Source organism: Dendropsophus ebraccatus, chromosome 7 (assembly GCF_027789765.1).
Source record: "Dendropsophus ebraccatus isolate aDenEbr1 chromosome 7, aDenEbr1.pat, whole genome shotgun sequence".
NCBI classification, from domain to species: domain Eukaryota; kingdom Metazoa; phylum Chordata; class Amphibia; order Anura; family Hylidae; genus Dendropsophus; species Dendropsophus ebraccatus.
Genome location: NC_091460.1, coordinates 135,755,443 through 135,777,882, shown reverse-complemented (window position 1 = coordinate 135,777,882; position 22,440 = coordinate 135,755,443). Strand labels below are relative to the sequence as shown.

Genomic DNA, 22,440 nt, shown 5'->3' with positions numbered 1-22,440 from the left:
AGGTTATTCTGGAACTTTTCCCATGAAACTAGACATCAGTGCGCCCAGCTCCTCCCGCTCTATAACATGTTGCCTGCACACTGGACTGTATGTTTATTTGTGACAGGTTCTCTTTAGGCTAAAGAGAAAAAATAAATATTATAGCATGTTAAAACCATGATAATTAATACCATCTTTTTTGCCTATGGTTGTGTAGATGATTAGCACAATACATGGAGGCAGGGACGGAGCAGGCCTCCCTGTTATTTGTGTGCGGAGTCTAATCCTTTCGCAGGGCCCCATCCCTTACTCTGGCTATTTTTCCTGATGAGGAATATACTTGGCAGTGAATGAAAAGAACTTTTGTCTTGGAAACTAAATTGAAGTCACAATAAGATTGGAAACTTATCATCCTGGGCTGTGCATTGTTGGAATTAAATGTTTGCTTATTAGTTGTTGGTTTTTTTTAAAGGGGTTTTTGGTTTTACAGCCCAGTATGCCACCCCCACCCCCGGCACTCATTGACCATTCCTAACCACATAGTAAATGTGTATGGTGTATGATAGACTGCCAGAGAGCTTTGGGTACACACAGCCCTTCCTATTAAATAAAGCCTGTTATACAGTATATCAGAAAGGAACATTTGATCTGTCCGAAGTATACATCACTGCAGTAAGGATAAATGAGAATCTAGCAGCAGGTAGATTTGTACACTTGGCAAAGACCCCAGGGGGGTTGAAAAGTTTTGGATTTCAGTAAAGATTGGAGATTTTACTTTGGTTGTTGTTGGACCTTCTAATTCCACGAATCACCAGTCCACATATTGGGATTGTGGACCTTCCAGCAGACATCTAACCGCTATGGCAGACCAGGATCTAATTGGTGCTGCTGGGTTCTTTTTCATACCTCAGCAGGAACATTTTATCTGTCCAAATAGACATAAGTTCAGGAAGAATGAAGAGATTCTAGCAGCTAATAGCCTCTTCTGGTCTGTTTTACTGAATATTTGTATTATATTTTATATTATTTATGAAATAATAATTCTGAAACGTCTTTCTTTATAGCACTGTGTGCCGTTTCTCTGTTATTTTTTCTAGAACTAAATAGCCAACTGGGTGTTACCAGCTGGGGGTGCGCCCGTACACTGTCTGACACTATTCAACCAAAATATTACTATGCAAGGCAGTATAGGAACACCCCCCCCCCCCCAACTGGTTACACCCAGTTGGCTATTTAGTCATACATTTTTAGTAAGAATTACAGAGGAACGGTACAACACAGCGCTATAAGAACAGATGTTTTAGACGTTTTAAAGAGGTTCTTTTAGGCTGGGTTCACACTGCGTTTTTGCAATTCGGTTTTTGAAAAAAAACGGATGAAAAACTGATTGCAAAAAACGGATGCATTTGTGTGCATCCGTTTTGATCCGTTTTTCCTTTGACTTCCATTATAAAAAAAACTGATCAAAACGGATCCGTTTTTTTGACAGACACAAAAACGTTGCTGACACTATTTTTTTGTCTGTTAAAAAAACGGATCCGTTAAACGTATGCTAAAAACGCAGCGTGAACCCAGCCTTATTTCATTACTTAAGACACAGCAGGTTAAGACGCCAGTGAGACAGTGCAAGGTTGGTGACAACTGTTTCGCGTTATCCAAACGCTTCTACAGATCTGTCTGTAGAAGCGTTTGGATAACGCAAAACAGCTGTCACCAATCATGCACTGTCTCACTGGCGTCTTAACCTGCTGTGTCTTTTAAGTAATGAAATAAAAGAACAAGTTTTTTTTAAGTGCCGCAATTTTTTCTTACTTTGGATATTGAATGCACAGAAATTGTTTTATTTAAGCTGAGCACACCACAAAAAGATGTAGCAAAGTTCCACACAATTATAATACAATCCAAGTTATTCACCTGTTGATTCAGAAGGTCTCCGGGAGTGGAAAAGGCTTTAGTGCCGGACTGTGTCTTTTTGTGAGTTTTAAAGAGGTTTTCCAGGAGAAAACAATTAATAGTGTATCCACAGGCTAAGAAAAGTTAATCGGCAGAGCGGAAACGGTTGGCTTCCCTGCTGACCAGCTGTTTGGTGGCTGCTGTACAGTGAGAATGAAGCCGGAAATAGCTGGTTCTGTGTAGCGACGGCATCAGGGTATTGCATCCTTAACACCTAATATAGTGAATAGAAGCCTAGGCTGCAGAACATCAGCAATGCTGCTACCCAGTAGCCACACAATGTTGCCAGTAGTCCCAACAACATTGGGAGGTTACTTGAGGAGAACTTGGGGGGTGGGTTTCCATGCGTTCAGATTAGCCTTATCAGGAAGAGACATAGGCAAATCAATATTATAGATAGGAAATCATCTGTATTGTGACCTTTTATTTATTTTTTGATTTATTTATTTTTAGTACTAATGACTAAGAAGGACATGAAAACTCAAGGAAAGCAGGGGATATTCATTAGTCAGAATCAGTAGTGCCATAGGGCCTTAGTGACTTAGGGCCCTATTACACCGAGCGATAATTGGCCGATTCAGTTGACCGTTTCTTTAGGTCTAGACCTAAAACCATCAGGTGAGTATAAAATAATAAAGTATTACCTTACCATGTTCCCGGGTGTCCTCGCGCCTTCCATGGTCTCTGCAGCTCTGCATTGTGTTCCCTTCTGTTCCGTGGCCAGTGATTGGCTGAGCGGCCCGTGGCCTGTCGGTGTAGAGACCAGAACGAAAGGCAGAGTTACAGAGGCCAGGGAAGGCCTCCGAGGACACCAGGGAACGTGTTTAGGTAAGTTATTTATCATTAAAGGCAAGGGCTGCACAGACATCGCTAACGATGGCCGTGCAGCCCTTGCTCAGTAAACCTAGCAGATAAACGCTTGTTTACAGTTTATAATCGGCCCGTGTAATAGGACCCTAAGCAAGAACACCAATGATAAATCACCATAAGAAAATGAAGTACAAACAATAATAATTTGTTGCATTAAATAGATAATTTTAATAGTTTAAAAAGTGACATGACTGAAGTCAGTGCATTAAGAACAACACGACAAACAACGTCTGTATTACATAGAAAGTCACTTGTGTTAAATAGATCTGTGATTAAATAAATGCTTTTACACAGCACAATCGCCCCTTCCCATAGCAGCGTCCGTATGTTTACCATGTTATAAAAGAGGTCCTTTACCTAAATGTACCCTTCATAAGAGACGGGTGGTTAGCGGTACATAGGAAATTACGTAGAGTTGTCACACAGGACACCATTTGTAACTACGTCTATATTTTATCAGGTCTTCATCCTAAAGAACAGAGAGGCGTGCAGTGCTCAAGCCTTCCCTCTATATCTTATAACCTCTTCTGAATGGAACAGATCACATTTATTCTACATTAATTTGTATTGCTGATTAATATAGGATGTTTTATTTACTAGTGTTGATCCAGAAGTTGCGTCTTTGCAGCTATTCTTGCATTATACATCAGCTGCAATGATGCACAGTGCTAACAGAAATGCGGCGTATGACCACTCCAGCTAAATCAAAATCTAAACTTTATATTTTAAGTTTTATAAAGAAATCTGTAGAATTTACTTATAAATCTTATAAATTAGTTGAAAACGATGATTAGCAGCATTGTTCTGTAAATACCTTAGAGTAACAGTCTGCCTGAAAGGTTTGGTGTAATCTCATATAAATGATATATCATGCCCAACCTTTAAGTCCCACTAAATAAACATATACATGTTGGATATGGCCAGAACATAGTCTATAACTGAATGAGCCCATTGCAGTATACCCCTGTCTGCATCGGCAGGATGGATACCCACAATAAACCAGATTAGCACAGTGTGATGTACTATAATAATAGTTGTCCATTAAAGAGGGCAACACAGCAGGAGAATCCTAATACTTAAGGCTGACTTGCGGCACCCAGGTGTCTAATATTGAGTTTTGGGACTGAATGGGTCCCACACCTTGACTTAGTGTGAAGAGTCTAATGGACCATGTGATGCTTCTTTGGGAAAAATATGCAAAGTAGCCCTCCTCCAGAAGGAAGGAATCATGTTTTCCCTTTCCACCCATTTGAGGGAGAATCCCTTGAAGTCAATGTTCATCCCTTAAAGAGGAACTATCAGCAGGTTAGACTAATCTAACCTGCTGATAGCCCCCTAATGCGTACGGGGCACAGAGGAGGAAGGTATGTGTCTTACCTTCCTCTTCAGCGCCGTTCCTGTGCTGTTAGTACTTAAATCCCAGAGCACCGTTAGGACACTGCCACCACCATTGCGCTGAGCTGCCCCTTTCCTTCTAATGATAATCAATGGAGATGGCGGGGCTGATGGGGGCGGGGCAGTGCTCCTAATGGTGCTCCAGGCAATGGATTCAAGAACTATACTAGATGCACCGGAACCATGCAGAAGAGGAAGGTAAGACACATACCTTCCTCCTCGGCGTCTCCTGTGCAATAGGGACATATCAGCAGGTTAGATTTGTCTAACCTGCTGATATTTCTTAAAACTTAATTGAATATGGTTAAGCCAAGTAGAATCTCATCCAGAAGGAACAGTTACCTATCTGTAGATGTTCTTGCACCTTGAGGAGAGCACAAAAACCCCAAAACAGCAGTCTACAAATGGGTACTACTCTCTTCTGGAGGACATTTAGAGCTTGAACAAAAATTACTTATCAAGTTTCAAGGCGCTTTTTTAAAGGTGTTATCCAGAATTCAAAAAAACATAATTGCTATCTTTCAAAAATGTGTAGTTTTACAACTTGGCTTTATTTATTTCAAAGGACCTGAACTGCAATATCGCACACAAACTGAGGATACGGGTGACACTTTTTCTGAAAGAAGGCAGCTATGTTTTTCCTACCCTAGATGACCCCTTTAAGGGCCAAGCATTGACTTGTAGGGATGCTTTTCGTTACATCAGTCTCTAAGAATGCTTAGTGATACTTGTTGCTTGTCATCCCTCCTTCCTAAACCCTGGAATGACAAAGGCGCAGGGCAAAAGACTCCTTGAAACGTCCTGACTAATGTTTATTTGCTCTGTTTTATATATGCATTCTGCTGTATTCTGAATCTTTACCCAGAAAAATTACTATATTCTTTTCCTCACTGGGTGTTTCGCTTCTCTGCAATCTGCTGTCCGCTGCCTGTTGTCAGGGAAAATCTGTCTCTAGTAACAGCTAGATCATGACAAATTACAGGAAGTGGGGGTGACGTTTACCATGTGCTATGTGCAGGTCAGCCAAAAAGCTCTATGCAGCTGTCAATTCTGTAAATACCAGTGTATCTACTGTTGTATTTTCACAGTGCTTAGTAACCCTTTCCATGTGCTGCTGCTGTTTCTTTCATTTTCACTCACATAGCACTTTACAAAGCCAGTGCATCAATAACCCCTTCTCCATCAACATGCCATCTATAGTAGTGTATAGTGTAAGTCATCAGTTCAGCACAATGACAGCCTGTTCAGTCCAGTGCACATGAGTGTTATGTGTGTGATTGGACAGAGAAGTAAGAAGTAATTCCATGTGTGTACTACTGGCAATCAGGCAGCCCAGCTCCAGACACGCACTTGAAATGAAGAGGATGAGAAAAAGCCTATGCACCATGGGGGTGACCATCAGGAGGTCAGTGACACCAGTGTGAGCCCAAAAACCACCTTGTCACCACTCTAAAAGTTTAATCCAAGAAAACCATGCACTTTAAAAAAAATTTTTTTGAAATGACAGGTATGCATTAAATATAATTTTTTTCTTATTTTCTTTTTAATTTGTCATTTAATATTACAGACTATAAATGCATGGAAATTTCCAGGAGGATTGTCCGATTTAGGTGAAGATATCGGTGAGTAACTTTTTTTGTAGCTTTGTGGAAAAGAAAACCTTAAAGCCACTCCGTACCCACAATCTGCAGACATTCCCCCCCCCCCAACCGCTTGTACTGTCAGATAGCCGCTATTCATTCCAAGATCTGTCCTGGGGTCCGTTCATCAGGTGATGCAGTTACTGTCCTATAAAAACAACTTTTAACCTTGCAGCCCTGTGTCAAATTGGCGTGGCCTAGAATGTATGTGCCCTAGGCCTGCACCGCCTCTCTGTCCCTCCTCCCCGCCCTGTTCACCATAAGGAATTTCCCAGGCAGGATTTCTCCTATTCATCACTTGTCTGAACACTGCACATGTCCTGGATCATTAAGGCACATGTGCAGTGTTCAGACAAGTGACTATTAGGAGAAATCCTGCCTGGGGCATTCCTAATGATGAGGAGGGCGGGGAGGAAGGACGGAGAGGCGGTGCAGGCCTAGGGCACAGACACTCTAGACCACGCCAGTATGACACAGGGCTGCAAGTTTAAAAGTTGTTTTTTAGGACAATAACTTCATCACCTGCCGAACGGACCCCAGGACAGATCTTGGTGTAAAAGCAGCTATCCGACGGTTTGGGGGAGGGGGCAGATTGTGGGTACAGAGTCGCTTTAAGGAAACCTGTCGACTTCTGTTAATTTTATCAATTTAGTTCTAAATGAATAATATACAAAAATATCTATATTTCATATATTATGAGACAGATTGAGTGAGTGCATCCCCCCTTCACCAGTTTGGTTGCCTGTGGTGTTGAGCAGACTTGCCGAACACAAACACCATTTGACTCCTGGCATCTGGAGAAGTTGGCTGCCACCCTAAGGAGTCTTGAAAAACATGGATGCAGCCATAGGCTTGCAGCCCATTAATTAAACATTAAAATGTGACCGGTGCTTTTAAAGCAGTCCATTGATGTGTCATTGACCTGTATTGCAGTTTATCAAACAATACTTTATCTGTGTTTGTAGAATTCGTAGAAACCAGCTAGCGTGATTATAGCGTACAGTTATTTTCTGCTCATATAAATGACAGTAACTTTGCACTTTACTATACAAGATATAGTTAGGTATTGACGTATTTGGAGAGTGACACAATTGTAACGGTTAGAAACAGTCAACAAAATTAAAATTGGGTTTAATTTTGATCAGTTTTTTTTTTTTTTATAATGGAAGTCAATGGAAAAATGGATGCACACAGTTGCATCTGTTTTTTGCAATCTGTTTTTCAAAAAATGGATTGCAAAAATGTAGTGTGAACTCAGCCTTAGACACGTCACAGACTAGCTGAGCTTCTATAGCACAGGTGTCAAACGCTGTCCAGGCATGATGGAAATTGTAGTTTTGCAACAGCTGGAGGGCCTGAGTTTAACACCCCTGAGATTCTCCCATATCAGGTTATGCCTGGTGGTGCAAAAACTACACCAGGATAGAACAGTCAGCAAAGAATACTGGGAGATTTCAATGTCAGCAAAATTGTGACCGCAGCTCTTGGCTATAACACAGGACCAGTGCAAAAGAAAACAATATATGTGCAGAGTTTGCCAACTTTTATGTAATTCTGTATGACAGAAAAACTATATGTAAAATGGTAAAAATGCAAAAAAAAAACTGTAGATGGCTTTACAAGTATAAAAAATGCAAACCCAGAACCTTAGTTCATACAGATGTAACAAGCTTATCACATATAGCTGAGCCTGACTTCTCTATCTTGATATAATCCGAACATATTTTGCTTTGTTCTACAGGAGTTACTGCCACCCGGGAAGTCCTCGAAGAGACTGGCATCAAGTCAGAGTTTCAGTCCCTCTTGAGCATAAGGCAGCAGCATAAGCACCCTGGGGCCTTCGGAAAGTCGGATATGTATATTATATGTCGTCTGAAGCCTTTGTCTTACAGTATTAATTTCTGCCCTCAGGAATGCTTAAGGTGTGAATGGATGGACCTTAAAGAACTTGCCTATAGTAGCCACACCACTCCCATCACCAGCAGAGTAGCCAAATTGCTGCTTTATGGATACAGGGTGGGGTTTCACAATATCGACCTTACTATGAGGACCCTACCAGCTGTGTACTCCGGACTCTTTTACTCCCTGTACCACAAAGAATTGCCAGCTACCTATGAAACTCTGGAATAACCTGTAGCAAGTTTCACAGCAATTGTTATTGTATGGCTATGTTCGTACAATGGACTATTTTTGAAAAGAATTGCCGTTGTTTTCCATTAAAACAACAGCTATTCTTTTCATACTGCAATGATATGCATTGAAGTCAACTTAACAATGGATGTTGTTTAGCGCTCTATACAATGGCCGTTTTTCAATACATTGTGTGAAAACAATATCCGTTCTTGCATTGACTTCAATGCATATCATTGCTGTATGAAAATCAAAAAGAGAGAAGCAGGAGAGGGCACTCACCATAAATCGTGATCTTCTTTATTTCATTGTTGAATAAAAAAACACACAGGACATACCGGGCTGAATCACAGGACGCCAGCACTTGGATGAACTCCGGCAACAGCTGGTTCTCGCGCATGCGCGCTACCTCAGACCTCTGAAGAGGTCTAAAGAAGAGCGCATGCGCGCGAACCAGCTGTTGCCTGAGTTCATCTAAGTGCTGGCGTCCTGTGATTCAGCCCAGAACGTCCTATGTGTTTTTTATTGAACACAAATAAAAAAAGATCACGATTTATGGTGAGTGCCCTCTCCTGCTTCTCGCTTTTTAAGTACCTTAGACGCACTTGTCTCTTTGGGAAAGTGAGCACCAACCAGTGACTTTGTAAACACTGTGCACTCAAACTCGCTGCTAGAATTTAACCTCATATTGTCCACGTTCCTCTGAGGTAGTGCCGGTGTCTGTTGCTCTATACTCGTGGATTGCAGTATGAAAACAACGGCCATTGCTTTAATAGAAAACAGTGGCCGTTCTTCAAAAATAGTACGTTGTGTGAACATAGCCTTTTTACTGATTCTTCAGGAATGAAATATACCTCAGTACAGGCAATAGTTGTGTAATAGATGTGTACACACGGTTTGCCACTTATATACAATATTTTAGTGTAATTATGATTTATTTTAAGATGATTATATATGTTTTATTATTAACAACACAATGTATGTAAATCCCTTATGATCACATTTTATATATATTTACAGCCTATTTTTTTATAGAATTCCCTCTTTGCCTGAATATTCAACGTCTCCGGTGACATCAGCTTTTTGCAGACATGGGAAGAAATAGGATAGCCTTTTGTCCTGGTGAGGTTTGGGATCCGTTTTTGTACTGCCCTGTTCTCTTTAGCGCCACGTACCAATCGTTGTATTTGCGAGAGCAGTAGGTGTTGTAGTTGTTTGCTTCCAATCGTTCAAAAAAGAAACATTCATCAGTTACACATTTCTGAAAAAGAAAGAAAAGAGGGTTACTATGTAAGTTTTCAGATTTTTGCCTCTGGGGGTAAAAGGGAAGCTTCGCTTCAAAGTAAGAGGGTGTTTGGTTTATATCATGATGTTTGGTTGGTTCTTTTTTGCCTTAATGTTTGTATCCAAGCTATGGATTCACTGTTAAACCCATGTTTTTTCTGTGTTCTTATGGAAAAATCTAAATAAACAATTTAAAAAAAAAAAGTAAGAGGGCAAAGTATTCCACTGCGCTTCCTTCCTGTGGCATAAAACAATAAATGAGTCATACTTCCACTATGTAATTTTAGGGTCCTATTCCATGGAGCGATAATCACTTATCGCTCCGTGGAATAGAGACAGCGATCAACCAATGATTGTGTCATCGGCTGAACGTTTATTTAGGTTCAAACCATTGGGCACCGACCGCGCATCGCTGTGTGGAATAGCGATGCGCGGCGGGTGACCGACGATTTCCAAGCACCATGCTTTACCTAAGCATGTTGCAGGGCTTCTGTGCTCCTTCTTCCTCCTGGTCCTGCACGCAGCAGCAGCTTTGGTGCGGCCTGTCTGAGCTGACAGACCACACTGACCAGGACTGCCGCGGCCAGTGATTGGCTGAGCTGTCTGTCAGCTCAGACAGGCCGCACCGAAGCTGCTGCTGCGTGCGGGACCGGGAGAGAAGGAGCGCAGGAGAAGACCTGCAACATATGTAGGTAATGTATGGTGTTTAAACAAGGGCTGCAAGGACATCGGTAACAATGTCCCTGCAGCCCTCGCTAGACAATTATCGGGCCGTGTAATAGGCCCATTAAACGAGCGTCGATCTAGCAGACCGGCGCTCATTTACATTATTGAAATCAGCGAAAGCCTGCAAAACAGGAACAGAGATGAGACTGGAATATAATGCGGGGAAGGGTGAGTATGTTTTATTTGTTATTTTATGCCACAGGGAGACGGTGGGGAGAGTTTAAAATTTCCATAGGCAACCTCTTTAAAGGGAATCTGTCACTAGGTTTATGTGGCCTTAAATGAGGGCAGCATAAACTAGTGACAGAAATGCTGAACAGATCAGTGTATTACTTACATTTTGTTCAGCTGTTCTCCTAATATGCAGGAGAATTGGATTCTTGCCGCACCCCTCCCCCCGCCCTCCAGCTGCTGATTGACAGGTGACTGCCTATACACAGCATGGATAGATAACTGCCAATCAGCAACTGGTGGGCGGAGTTTCTGCTTCTCTTGAATATCTAGGACTACTGGGCTCATGCACATAATGGAGAGGAATATTTGTTGTCCATGTTATTCAGGGGGAGATCTCTGGATCAGCTGCATCATTCTGTTCAGCTTCTCTGTCACTAGTCTAAGCTACTCTGAGATAGGACACTATAAACCTAGTGACAGAGTCTCTTTAAGCTTTACACCTCGGGGGGCGTTAACGCCCTATTTCACGGGTTGTTTAGAGGAGCATACAAGTGCTCTCAGCGCTCGCTCCTCGTTCCCCGCTCGCTGCCGCCACTACTCAATGCGGCAGCAGCGAGCGGGTGAGTGCGAAAGGGGCGTCGGGGAGCTGCGGGGGGCGATCGCTGATCGTCCGGGCAGCCCATAGGATACAGCAGCGTCTGCTGCCGATGCTCCTATTCAACGGAGCGACAGCAGCAGATTGTTGCTGTATCAGTCGCTTGTTTTTCAACATTTTGAAAAACAAGCGACTGCAACGATCAGCCGACATGAACGATGTTGGCTGATCGTTGCACTCTATTCCACGGGACGATTATCGTCCGTAGCGGCCGATATCTGCCGAATATGGACGATAATCGTTCCGTGGAATAGGGCCTTAAGCCTAACACTAAGCTGATTTACTGCATTTTTTGGCATGGTTTTTTAAACTAGCTTTTCTGTATATAAAGGGTAAATGTAATAGCGATGAATAGTTCTAATTATGATATTGTACTGGACTAATGACAAACTCCAGAGCAGACACTGTAATCTTCATACAAAGTCAATGACCTGTAAGTATTTCTGATGTCTGTTTAATTCAGATAGCGGCCTCGTGTAGTTTGTTACAAAATGTGGTAAACAAGGTTTAAAGCCAGAAGAGTGAATGTATATAAGACTATTCATGCCTCCCATCCTGGTTTACATTTAGATGTCAGGGTCCATTTTTAATTCAAGTGAGTTTGAGAAAATACTCCCACACTTTAACCTTTTCTTATGGAAATAGTCGTTTTATGTGGCTTTACGGTTTACCATGAATGTGGAAAATTTTCCTTGCTTATTTGAGCTAGTGTGACTATGTATCTAGTACCCAGGTAATGGTGCTACATTTTAAAATCGGGATGGGGAACCTTAGGCCCTCCAGCTGTTACAAAACTACAATTCCCATGATTCCCGGGCAGCCAAAGCTTTTTCAGTGCAATTATGGCGTAATGTTATGTAAATTTATGGTGCGTTAAAGGGGTTATCCAGCGCTACAAAAACATGGCCACTTTTCCCCCTACTGTTGTCTCCAGTTCAGGTGCAGTTTGCAATTAAGCTCCATTTACTTCAATGGAACTGAGTTTCAAAACCCCACCCAAACTGGAGACAACAGTAGGGGGAAAGTGACCATGTTTTTGTAGCGCTGGATAACCCCTTTAAAGGGGCACTCCAGCAAAAAAAAAAACTCTTTCAAACTAGTGCTAGAGATTTGTAATTTACTTTAATTAAAAAATCTCCAGTCTTCCTGTACTTGTTATCTGCTGTATGGTCGGTGTAGTCTTTCCAGTTTGTAGAGCAGGAGTGGTTTTCTGTGGGGATTTGCTACTGCTCTAGACAGTTCCTGACATGGACAGAGGTGGCAGCAGAGATCACCGTGTCAGACTGTAAAGAATACACCACTTCCTGCAGGGCATTCAGCAGCTGATAAGTAAATCTATACAACTTTCTGAAGTTTCATGTATCCTTTTGAGGTACAAGTATTCATTATATTGTCATATTAGTCACTATAAACAATGGCAATGAGTTATAACGCACCAAAGATGGTTCCAAACATCTCTTCCAGATCTCGCGTGCACAGCTGATTCTGCTGCCAATTTTGTTTATTTGCAGAGTAATTTCTTTTAGAGTAAATATCCCAGAGACATTGTGGATAGATTGTGAAAGCGGATCATTTGCTTTGTGTCAACAAAATGTTTTTTATTTTCAAAAACAGAAGATATTGTTGAGACTCAAATATTATGTAAACTATAAAAGTAGATACAACAAACTTTTTTTTTCCCCTGTGTACTAGAAAGTTGCCAATACAGTTAAGCAATTGTCCTTGAAGCTAAATGTAACCATTCTTATTTGCTTCTTCATGTGGCAAAATTAGGTGGTAAGGAGTTTAGGGTGTGTTCACACCGTCTGCAGTTATTATCTCAGTATCCCAAGTAAAATAAAGCCGCGGGTACGCCACCAGTTTGGCCGCAGTTCAATTAATTTATATGGAGCTGCCAGAGAGAGACGAGCACAGCGCTCCTCCAACTTAAGGCTCTATTCCACCAACAGATCTGATGACAGATTATCTGCCAAAGATTTGAAGCTAAACCCAGGAGTGGATTTGAAAAGAGGAGAAATCCAGTCTTTCCTTTATGACCTGTTCTCTGATTAGAGTCTGTTCCTGGGTTTGGCTTCAAATCTTTGGCAGAAAATCTGTCGTGAGATCTGTTGGTGGAATAGGGCCTTTACTCTTTCCGGCACCTTTGTAGGAATGAATAGAGCTGCGGGTCCATGACATACCCACAGCTCTATCCATAACACAGAAGCCGGGGGCCGATATGGAGATCCAGTGACAATTTTTTTCCAGAGACAGCACCACTCTTGTCTCAAGTTTGTGTGTAGGTTTCGCAACTTAGGGTGGTATTACACGGGCCGAGCAGGGCCCGATAATACCTGTAAACGAGCAGCGATCTGCTAGATCGTTGCTCGTTTACTGGACCTATTACACGGCCCGATAATCGTTTGACAAGAGCTGCAAGGACATCGTTACCGATGTCCTTGAAGCCCTTGCTAAACTGGCATACATTACCCATCCACGTTCCAGGGCTGCTCCTGCGTCAGCTTCTCCCGGGGGTCCCGCGCGCTCTCTAGCGTCACAGCAGCCTGTCAGCTGGTAGGCCGCTCAGCCAATCACAGGCCGGGACCGCCGCGGCCTGTGATTGGCTGAGCGGCCTATCAGCTGACAGGCCTCTGTGACGCTAGAGCGCTCGCGGGACGCAGGGAGAAGCGGATGGCAGGAGCAGCCCTGGAACGTGGATGGGTAATGTATATCGTTAGTCGCCGGCCACGCACCGCTATTACACGCAGCGGTGCGCGGTCGGCGCCCGACGAAAATAGGTTCTAACCTATATCAACGATCAGCCGATGATCGTTGTCATCGGCTGATCGTTGCATTTATTACACGGAGCGATAATCGGCCGAATCAGGCCAATTCGGCCGATTATCGTTCCGTGTAATACCACCCTTAGTTCCATTGACATGAATGGCAGTTAATTCCAAACCACACCTGAACTGGAGATAAGAGTGGTGCTGTCTCTGGAAGAAAGTGACCATGTTTTTGTAGCGCTGGATAATCTCTTTAGGGGAAAATTCACATGTAACAGATCCACAGCGGATTTCTCGCGGCGAGATCCGCTGCGGATCCCTGCCCAGTAAACTATGGGCAGACAAACGTGCAGCAGGATGTACATCCCGCTGCAAGTTTCTTAGCAGCCCGCTCCGTTAACCCCCCCGTCGCCGGAGCCTATACATCACCTTCTCTCTGCTCCAGCTTGCTTCAGCAGTTCCCGGCACGTCCTGCTCGGCCAATCAGTGCGCTGCCCTGCCGCAGTGCACAGATTGGCTGAGCGGGACGTGAAGACACGAGGAGCCCCGAAGCAAGCCAGAGTGTGGAGCAGTTGATGTATTTGCTCCGGCGGCGGGTTAACGCAGCGGGCTGCTGACAATTTTGTCTACCCATAGGGGGTACAGGGCAGGGATCCACAGCGGATTCGTTACGTGTGAACGCAGCCTAAGGCTATGTTCACACTGCGTATATGTCCGGCCGCATTTTTTCATGGCCGGACATATACGTGGTAAACTCCGGCCGGAGATTTACGCTACTTGCGGCCGGCTACGTACGGACCGCGAACTTACACCCGAAGTCTACTTACGCTTCCCGAGCGCCCTACGTAGCGATCTGACAGCGGTCTTTTACTTAAAAATCTTCGGCTAGCCCCGGACACCCCACAGAACCTTTTGGATCGGCACAAAAAGCTGCAAAAATGAAGAAATCACCACTACGTACGGGACCGCATGTAACGCTATGGGCGTAAGTGATGGCATTTTTGTCCGCAAACAATGGTCTGGTTCATTTTTTACGCCGCCGCGTACCATCCGGGCGTAAGTTCGTACGTAGTGTGAACTGTGCAGCCGTACTTCGTATACTTTCCATTATACGCAAACTACGTAAGTCTCCGGCCACTTATTCACGGAACGCGCTACGTCCGGAGACTTACGTAGTGTGAACATAGCCTAAGGCTGGAAACACAGCAGTATTTTGGAAAACTGGCACTGCAGTTTTTTGTGCCAAAATCTTTAGTGGGTTCAAATGGGATAGAAAATATAAAGGGAGGACTTGTTCTTCCCTTTTCTGTTGGATCCTCTTCTGGGTTTTCCAAAATAAAAACTGCTGTGTGTGTTTTCAGCCTAATTGCAGTCAAAAATCCTAATGTGTGAACCATTAAACAAAGACAACACCTGTCTCAGCACCTGTTGAGGGCAGATCTGGATTAGGGATAGTTATAGCTCCTAGAAAGCAGCAGTTAACTCCAGTTGTCCATGTATTTCTTAGATGATCATTAGAGATGAGTGAACCAGGTTCGGGTTCGAGTCGATCCGAACCCGAACGATCGGCATTTGATTAGCGGTGGCTGCTAAACTTGGATAAAGCTCTAAGGTTGTCTGGAAAACATGGATACAGCCAATGACTATATCCATGTTTTCCACATAGCCTTAGGGCTTTTTCCAAGTTCAGCAGCCACCGCTAATCAAATGCCGACAGTTCGGGTTCGGATCGACTCGAGCATGCTCAAGGTTCACTCATCTCTAATGATCATATATTTGAATTAGCACAAAATCAAGGACCATTTACAAACTACAAGGACAACACAAGGCTATTGGTACATCTAAGTGAATCGGCTTCGTTTAGCTTCATACAAAGGAAAACGATAGGCTGAATCCTAATGTCTTCCCGTTCTGTGGAGAAGGTGGAGACAGCCCAAGGATCACCTCAAAAACATGGATACAGCCATAGGTTGTATAGACCAGTGCTTCTCAATTCCAGTCCTCAGGCCTCACCAACAGGTCATGTTTTGAGGATTTCTTTAGTATTTAACAGGTGATATAATTATACTCAGGTATTATCACAGGTGTCCTTTGTATGGGATATCCTCAAAACATGACCTGTTGGTGAGGCCTGAGGACTGGAATTGAGAAGCACTGGTGTAGGTTGCCTGGGCCTCACCGTCTATGGTAGAATTAAAAAATTTCTAAGTCTACCCTCCCACCACACACACTCTCACACCCATCACCACCACCACCAAACTCTGTAAAACAATGCAGCCAGGGAACAGTCTGTGCTGGTTATAATCACCTACAATTATGTGACCCAGTGTGAGCAGCACTGATCTACACTAAGGATGGGCAAATGTAACCCAGACGGCAACCCATCTTTATTACCGTTTCCCCAAAAATAATACATCCCTTGAAAATAAGACCTAGTAGAGGTTTTGCTGAACTGCTAAATATAAGGCCTCCTCCGAAAGTAAGACCTAGCAAAGTTTTTGTTTGGCAGCATGCCAGCGAACATAACACCAGGGCATGCAGCTGTGATTCTTTTTACCCCACTGTCCTTGTTCCCTACCTTCACGGTCCATTGCAGAGCAGCTGCATGCAAGACATGAAGACCGTCACCTGCCACCAACCCTCATCTTCCCTTCCGCGGGCATCACTTTTAAATGTGCAGTCAAGGCATCAAGAGACCTGCCGCCATCACTGTTATCCCTTCCCGCCAGATGTAGAGATGGAAACAGTCTGCTGTTCTCCTGTTGCCATACCGTACGTCGTCCTTGCTGTGCTGTACGAGTGTCCTGTGATGATCTGTAGTCTTTCCACAGTTGTGGACTGATCTATGGAATGGGCAAAAGCAGCCTTAGGCCATGTTCACACACAGTATTTTTGCTCAGTATTTTGCAACCAAAACCAGAATTGGATTGAAAAAACAGAAAGGCTATGTACACACACTGTTGAAATTTAGTGGATGGCCGTCACTTAATGGCAAATAATTAGTTATTTTAAAACGGCTGTTGGTTTGATATAATGGACGTTATTTGCCATTAACTGACAGCAATCCACTCAATTTCAACAGTATGTGAACATAGCCGTTCTGTGTTTTCAATCCACTCCTGGTTTTGGTTGTGAAACACTGAGCAAAAATACTGTGTGTGAACATAGCCTTAATATGCTAAATTTACAGTCCTGGGACAGCAGTCTGTTGTAATAATGAAATGTAACTGAATAATACTGAGTTAATGGGCACCAATTCATAGGTGACAAAAATCTTTCTATATTTAATGTTGAATGGAAGAAGCATTGGCATACAAACAATATGGTGTCTGTGTAAAAAAACATTGGCGTTACGTAGCTGTAAGAGCAGTTTTGAGCATCCGCTAAGTTCCACATCAGTAATGCACAGTTATTGTGGGCCTGGGATTTCTTTGGCAAACTGGATATGTTAACGCTAGTACATGGAAAACGTGTAATCTGTGGACTGAACTCATCACTGCACGGTCAGGAGCAGGAAAATCATTGACGTATCACTACTCGTAACAGTCAAGCAACCCTGAAATTTCCTTGGACTCTATACTAAGCACGTAAAACTGAAAAGCATATATAAAAGCAAATTACAGTAATAATCTCTTCTGGGTTTAATAAGTTAATACACTGGGATGTTCGTAAACTGTTAGATCGGATGAACTTTACACTGCTCAAAGAAAAAATAAAGGGGTACTACAGCAAAAATCTTTTCTTTCAAATCAACTGGTTTCAGAAAGTGGGGAAGGAGGAGACAACCCGGGTACCGCCAGGTTTCCGCTGTTTGATCATCTCTAAACATGAGGTGGTGGGATGTTCATCCCGACCTTCATGGGATATTCATCCAGACCTCCATAGGATGTTCATCCACACCTCCATGGGATATTCATTCAGACCTCCATAGGATGTTCATCCAGACCTCCATAGGATGTTCATCTAGACCTCCATGGGATGTTCATCCAGACCTCCATGGGATGTTCATTCTGACCTCCATAGGATATTCATCCACACCTCCATAGGATATTCATCCACACCTCTATGGGATGTTCATCCAGACCTCCATGAGATGTTCATTCAGACCTCCGTGGGATGTTCATCCAGACCTCCATGGGATGTTCATCCGGACCTCCATGGGATGTTCATCCAGACCTCCATGGGATGTTCATCCAGATTTTTATTGATCATTTTTATGTTTTAGCACTCTCACCACTTTCCACTCTAATGAATACACATTTGCATCTAGAATATTTCATTCAGTGAGATCTAGGATGGGCTATTTTAGTGTTCCTTTCATTTTATTTTTGAGCGGTGTTTTTATTTAGCTTCACAACATAACGGTAGAAGAACAGACCTGTCACTCCATCCATGCCATGACTTTACAACCGGTCCATTTCTGCCCACTTTCCTCCCACTCCTTCCAGTTACATAGTGGTGATTCATCCTCTAAAACCAGTGTCATAGTCTGAAGATGTCACTGCTACTGTGTTATGCATCAGCAAGTCAAGTACCATGACTAAGGATTGTTTCCCAGAGGGCAGCCCTTGTTTTTGTGGATACACCTAAGTGTATAATCCTAATCTTTACTAAATTTAAGTGAAATAATATCAAATCTCAAATTTACTTCTCTTCCCCATTTGTAAAGAACAGGTGTGTAGTCAGGTGTGTCTGGCACACAACACAACAGAAGATGGGTTGGTCTGGCACACACAGACTCCATGGGATCAGCCTGTACGGGTATGTGCACAGTACGTAATTCTGACGGAACACCTGTTGTGTATTCCGCAGCTTGCGGCCGCGCGCATCTCCTCTGCTCCCATAGGCTTTATTCTATGTATTGCCAGAGCCCGCCGTCCTCCCGAAAAATGAACCTGCTCATTCTTCGGGCAGATGGCAGAATCTGCCAACCCATAGAATGAAGCCTACGGGACCGCGATGGGTGTTCCATCGGGATTCCATAGTGTGCACATACCCTAACACAGCAGAGCTGGAAAGAATTAACAGCAGCTCATCATATAATGGAGCATGTCCTGCAAAGCTAATCATGGCTGGTGTTTCTGTATCTCTATGATAATATAGTAGATAACATTTCTTTAGAATATTCCCTTGGTTTGAAAAGATCATTAAAGGGAATCTGTCACTAGGTTCATTCCACCTTAAATGAAATCAGCATAAACTAGTGACAGAAATGCTAAACAGGTCGGTGTATTACTTACATCATTCTGTTCAGCCGTTCTAATATGCAGGAGAATAGAATTCTTGCCACACCCCTCCCCCCCCCCCCAGCTGCTAACTAACAGGTGACTTCTTATACACAGCACGACGGATAGATAACTGCCAAATCAGCAGCTGGTGGGCGGAGTTTTCTGCTTCTAATGAATATCCAGGACTACTGAGCACATGCACATAATGGGGAGGACTACTTATTGTCCATGTTATTCAGGAGGAGATCTCTGGATCATCTGCACAGAACAATGTAAGTGATACATCATTCTGTTTAGCTTCTCTGTTACTTATGCTACCCTGAGATAAGACACCATAAACCTGCTGACAGATTTATTTATTTATTTATTTATGTGCACTGTTCCTTTAAAGAGTTAAAGGAACAGTGCACATAAATAAATGAACAAATAAATTTGCCTATACTTTTTCTGCTCATTCCTGAAACAAAAGTTATAGAGAAAAAGATGATTTCTTGCTGATCCTTTCATGTTTTGCCCGTTAAATGGTAGATGGGGTTCAGCTTAATTACAGGTTGGGGAAATAATAATTGTGATTTTGCTCCAGTTTTATTGATGGAAAACAAAGGCGGACACAGCAGGTCAGAGCATCGGTGTATTAGCTGTTACAGGAAATGCTGGGAAAGCCTTCAAGTAAGCTCCCTTGAGTCTTGCAGCCAATTCATGAGGTTGATCCATCTCTGCTTGTACACGGCCAGAATTCAGAAGTATTTCCATGACACAACCTGATTTTACCATGACAATACATTTTCCTTCTCAATAAATGTATTCTTTGTTAATAAAAGTTTGTCACCTCTGAGGGGACAAAAATCCATAAACCTGCCAATAGCATAATGGAGAATGCCAAGGCCTGCGTAGCCGACTATCCACCGCCACCATGTGACTTATACAGAATTAATTTGTAATGGCCGTGCTTATTGTTAATCAGCAGTAATATTAAAGCTATAAGTGTATTTCATTGTCATTTAGTGATGTGCGGTGATCCTTTCATGTTTCCCCGAATACAAGACAGTTTGCTCCCAAAGATGCACTAGGTCTTATTTCCATGAAATGTCTTATTTTTCCATGAAGAAGAATTCACATATCACATGCACAGCAGGGACAGTGTATGGTATGGTGGCTTCCAGTCACCAGGAGGGGCTCACCATAGCGCACTTGTACAGCACAGCAGGGACAGTGTATGTTATGGTGGCCCCTGACCACCAGGAGGGGCTCGCCACAACGCACTTGTACAGCACAGCAGGGACAGTGTATGGTATGGTGGCTCCCAGTCACCAGAGCGCACTCGTACAGCACAGCAGGGACAGTGTATGGTATGGTGGCTCCTGGCCACCAGGAGGGGCTCACCACAACGCACTCGTACAGCACAGCAGGGACGGCGTACGGTAAAACCTCTACTATGTCTTATTTTCTGGGAACAGGGTATGTGCAGTTAGTCTTTGTTACTAGAATTATAGTGAATTAGTAAAGTGTGTACAGCCTACTGTAATTGGATATACACAGATGAGGTTGTCACTAGAATCCAGCCTAAGGCTATGTTCCCATACAGTATTTTTGCTTAGTATTTTTGGTCAGTGGTTTGCAACAAAAACCAGGAGTGGATTGAAAACACAGGAAGGCTATGTTCACACACTGTTGAAATTGAGTGGATGGCCGTCATTTCATTACAAATAACTGTGGTTGTTTTAAAATAAAGGCAATTATTTGCCATTAAATGACGGCCATCCACTCAATTTCAACAGTGTGTGAACATAGCCTTCCTGTGTTTTCAATCCACTCCTGGTTTTGGTTGCAAAATGCTGAACAAAAATACTATGTGTGAACATAGCCTAAAAACGTACACTATATTTCAGTCTTTTAGGCTGGGTTCACACTACGTATATTTTAGTCAGTATTGAGGTCCTCATATTTCAACCAAAACCAGGAGTGGATTAAAAACACAGAAAGGATCTGTCCACACAATGGTGAAATTGAGTGGATGGCCGCCATTTAATGGCAAATATTTGCTGTTATTTTAAAACAGCGGCTGTTGTATTGAAATAATGGCAGTTATTTACCATTATATGGCGGCCATCCACTCAATTTCAACATTGTGTGAACAGAGCCTTTCTGTGTTTTTAATCCACTCCTGGTTTTGGTTGCAATATGAGGACCACAATACTGACTGAAATATACGTAGTGTGAACCCAGCCTTAAAATGTAAGCTGGGCAGATACATATGTACAAATACAACACACATAGTCAAAGGGGTACTAACTTTCATTAAGGAGAGTTCATTATAAAGACATATGGAGACTTACAGACCAATGCTGCGCCATAAATCCTTAAGTCTCCACATGCCTTTATGACGAGCTCTCCTTAATGAAAGTTAATACCCCTTTGATCCACGTCAATAGACCGCTCACTAGCCAGCCAACACCCTGCTCTGCACTGAAGAAGGGCAACAACCCCGAAACAGCTGTATGCAGATGGGAAATGTTTCCTTTTGGAAAGATTGTTTGGCTTCTCCAATCCTAGACTGAGTGAGACTTAACTTGAAGGGACTCCTCTTTGCTCAAGAGGTGTGAGAGCCATTTTGCATATCTTTTCTTCACTGATATAGTCAGTCTGCCAGTACAATAATCATGTTTGTACAGAGACTAGGACTCCCGTGTAAATGAATCCAATAAAAGCATGCCCATTGTGCAAGGATAGAGCAGCCATAGCGCAAGAATAACTGACAGGTAAAATAAATCACTTGGAAGTCTTCTGGATTGTTCCTAAAATACAGTGGTTAGTAACTACCAAACATGTTTTGCTGGTCTACTATTCACTGCCCCGTTAGCCAGAAACCTACTACACACTGACGAGGGGCAATGCCAGAAACAGCTGTTCATGGACGTATGCCTGGCTTTAGGTTTTCCTTGACATTGACGCAAAGGGGGCCACCCTGGTATTTTCCTATTTGTGTCCCAATACTCACAACCAAGTGGGACTGGTATCAGGGTGGTTTGATGATGTCCCTACTGGGAAGCACCCCTTGGCAACAGGTTTTCCTTACCTGGAGAGATATCTGGCTATTCCCGTGTTTTTAGACTCGCAGCTTATTTTGCATATTTTTATGTACATTTTTAAAAAAATTTATGGGGTAATTGATTGAGTACTCCCATTGATTTTTTTTTATTTTTTTTGCTGCTCTCCCTAAGCTCAGTGATTGCTGTGCTTTGCTACCTACCAGACGTAGTCCCAAGAAGGTCAGCCAGGGACAGGGTCATAAGCTCCCAAGGCTTACTGATGTGCATGGGAGGCAGCAGATGGCCCATAAAAGAGCTCTTCTACCACAAATTGCTAACAAAAGTTAATGCCGGCTGTGATAAAAAGGTGACAAGATAAACACTTCATTGCAGCTTACTGTGTGTGGAACTCGTGCAGCCCTCTGCTTCCATTATTTTAGCATTCTTTTTAAGCTAGGTAAAATGAAGTGATCGCATGAAGAACAAGCGTTTGCACGCTCATGGGGCGATCTCTGACCCTACTACACAGGGCGATATCGGCCTATAATCACTCCATGTAATAGGGCCCTTGTACTGCCACCTTGGATGATCCTTTAGGTGATGTAATAACTT

The 22,440-nt window shown here is 43.0% G+C and overlaps 2 protein-coding genes across 7 annotated transcripts in view; one reads left to right on the top strand and one right to left on the bottom strand.

Annotated features, from left to right (window-relative positions):
- NUDT6 (nudix hydrolase 6) overlaps nt 1-9,716 on the top strand; it is a 55,832-nt gene extending 46,116 nt beyond the window's left edge. For 5 of the 6 annotated variants that reach the window (XM_069978577.1, XM_069978576.1, XM_069978574.1 and 2 more), the window contains exons 4-5: nt 5,765-5,819; nt 7,579-8,290. In XM_069978577.1, the coding sequence (XP_069834678.1) occupies nt 5,765-5,819; nt 7,579-7,967 (444 nt within the window). In that variant the 3' untranslated portion in view covers nt 7,968-8,290. Of the gene's footprint in view, nt 1-5,764; nt 5,820-7,578; nt 8,291-9,002 lie in introns of those variants that run through there. The other variant, XM_069978573.1, reaches the window with a different exon arrangement.
- FGF2 (fibroblast growth factor 2) overlaps nt 8,498-22,440 on the bottom strand; it is a 39,452-nt gene continuing 25,509 nt past the window's right edge. The window contains exon 3 of the mRNA XM_069978578.1: nt 8,498-9,228. Within this exon, the coding sequence (XP_069834679.1) occupies nt 9,043-9,228 (186 nt within the window). The 3' untranslated portion in view covers nt 8,498-9,042. The remainder of the gene's footprint in view (nt 9,229-22,440) is intronic.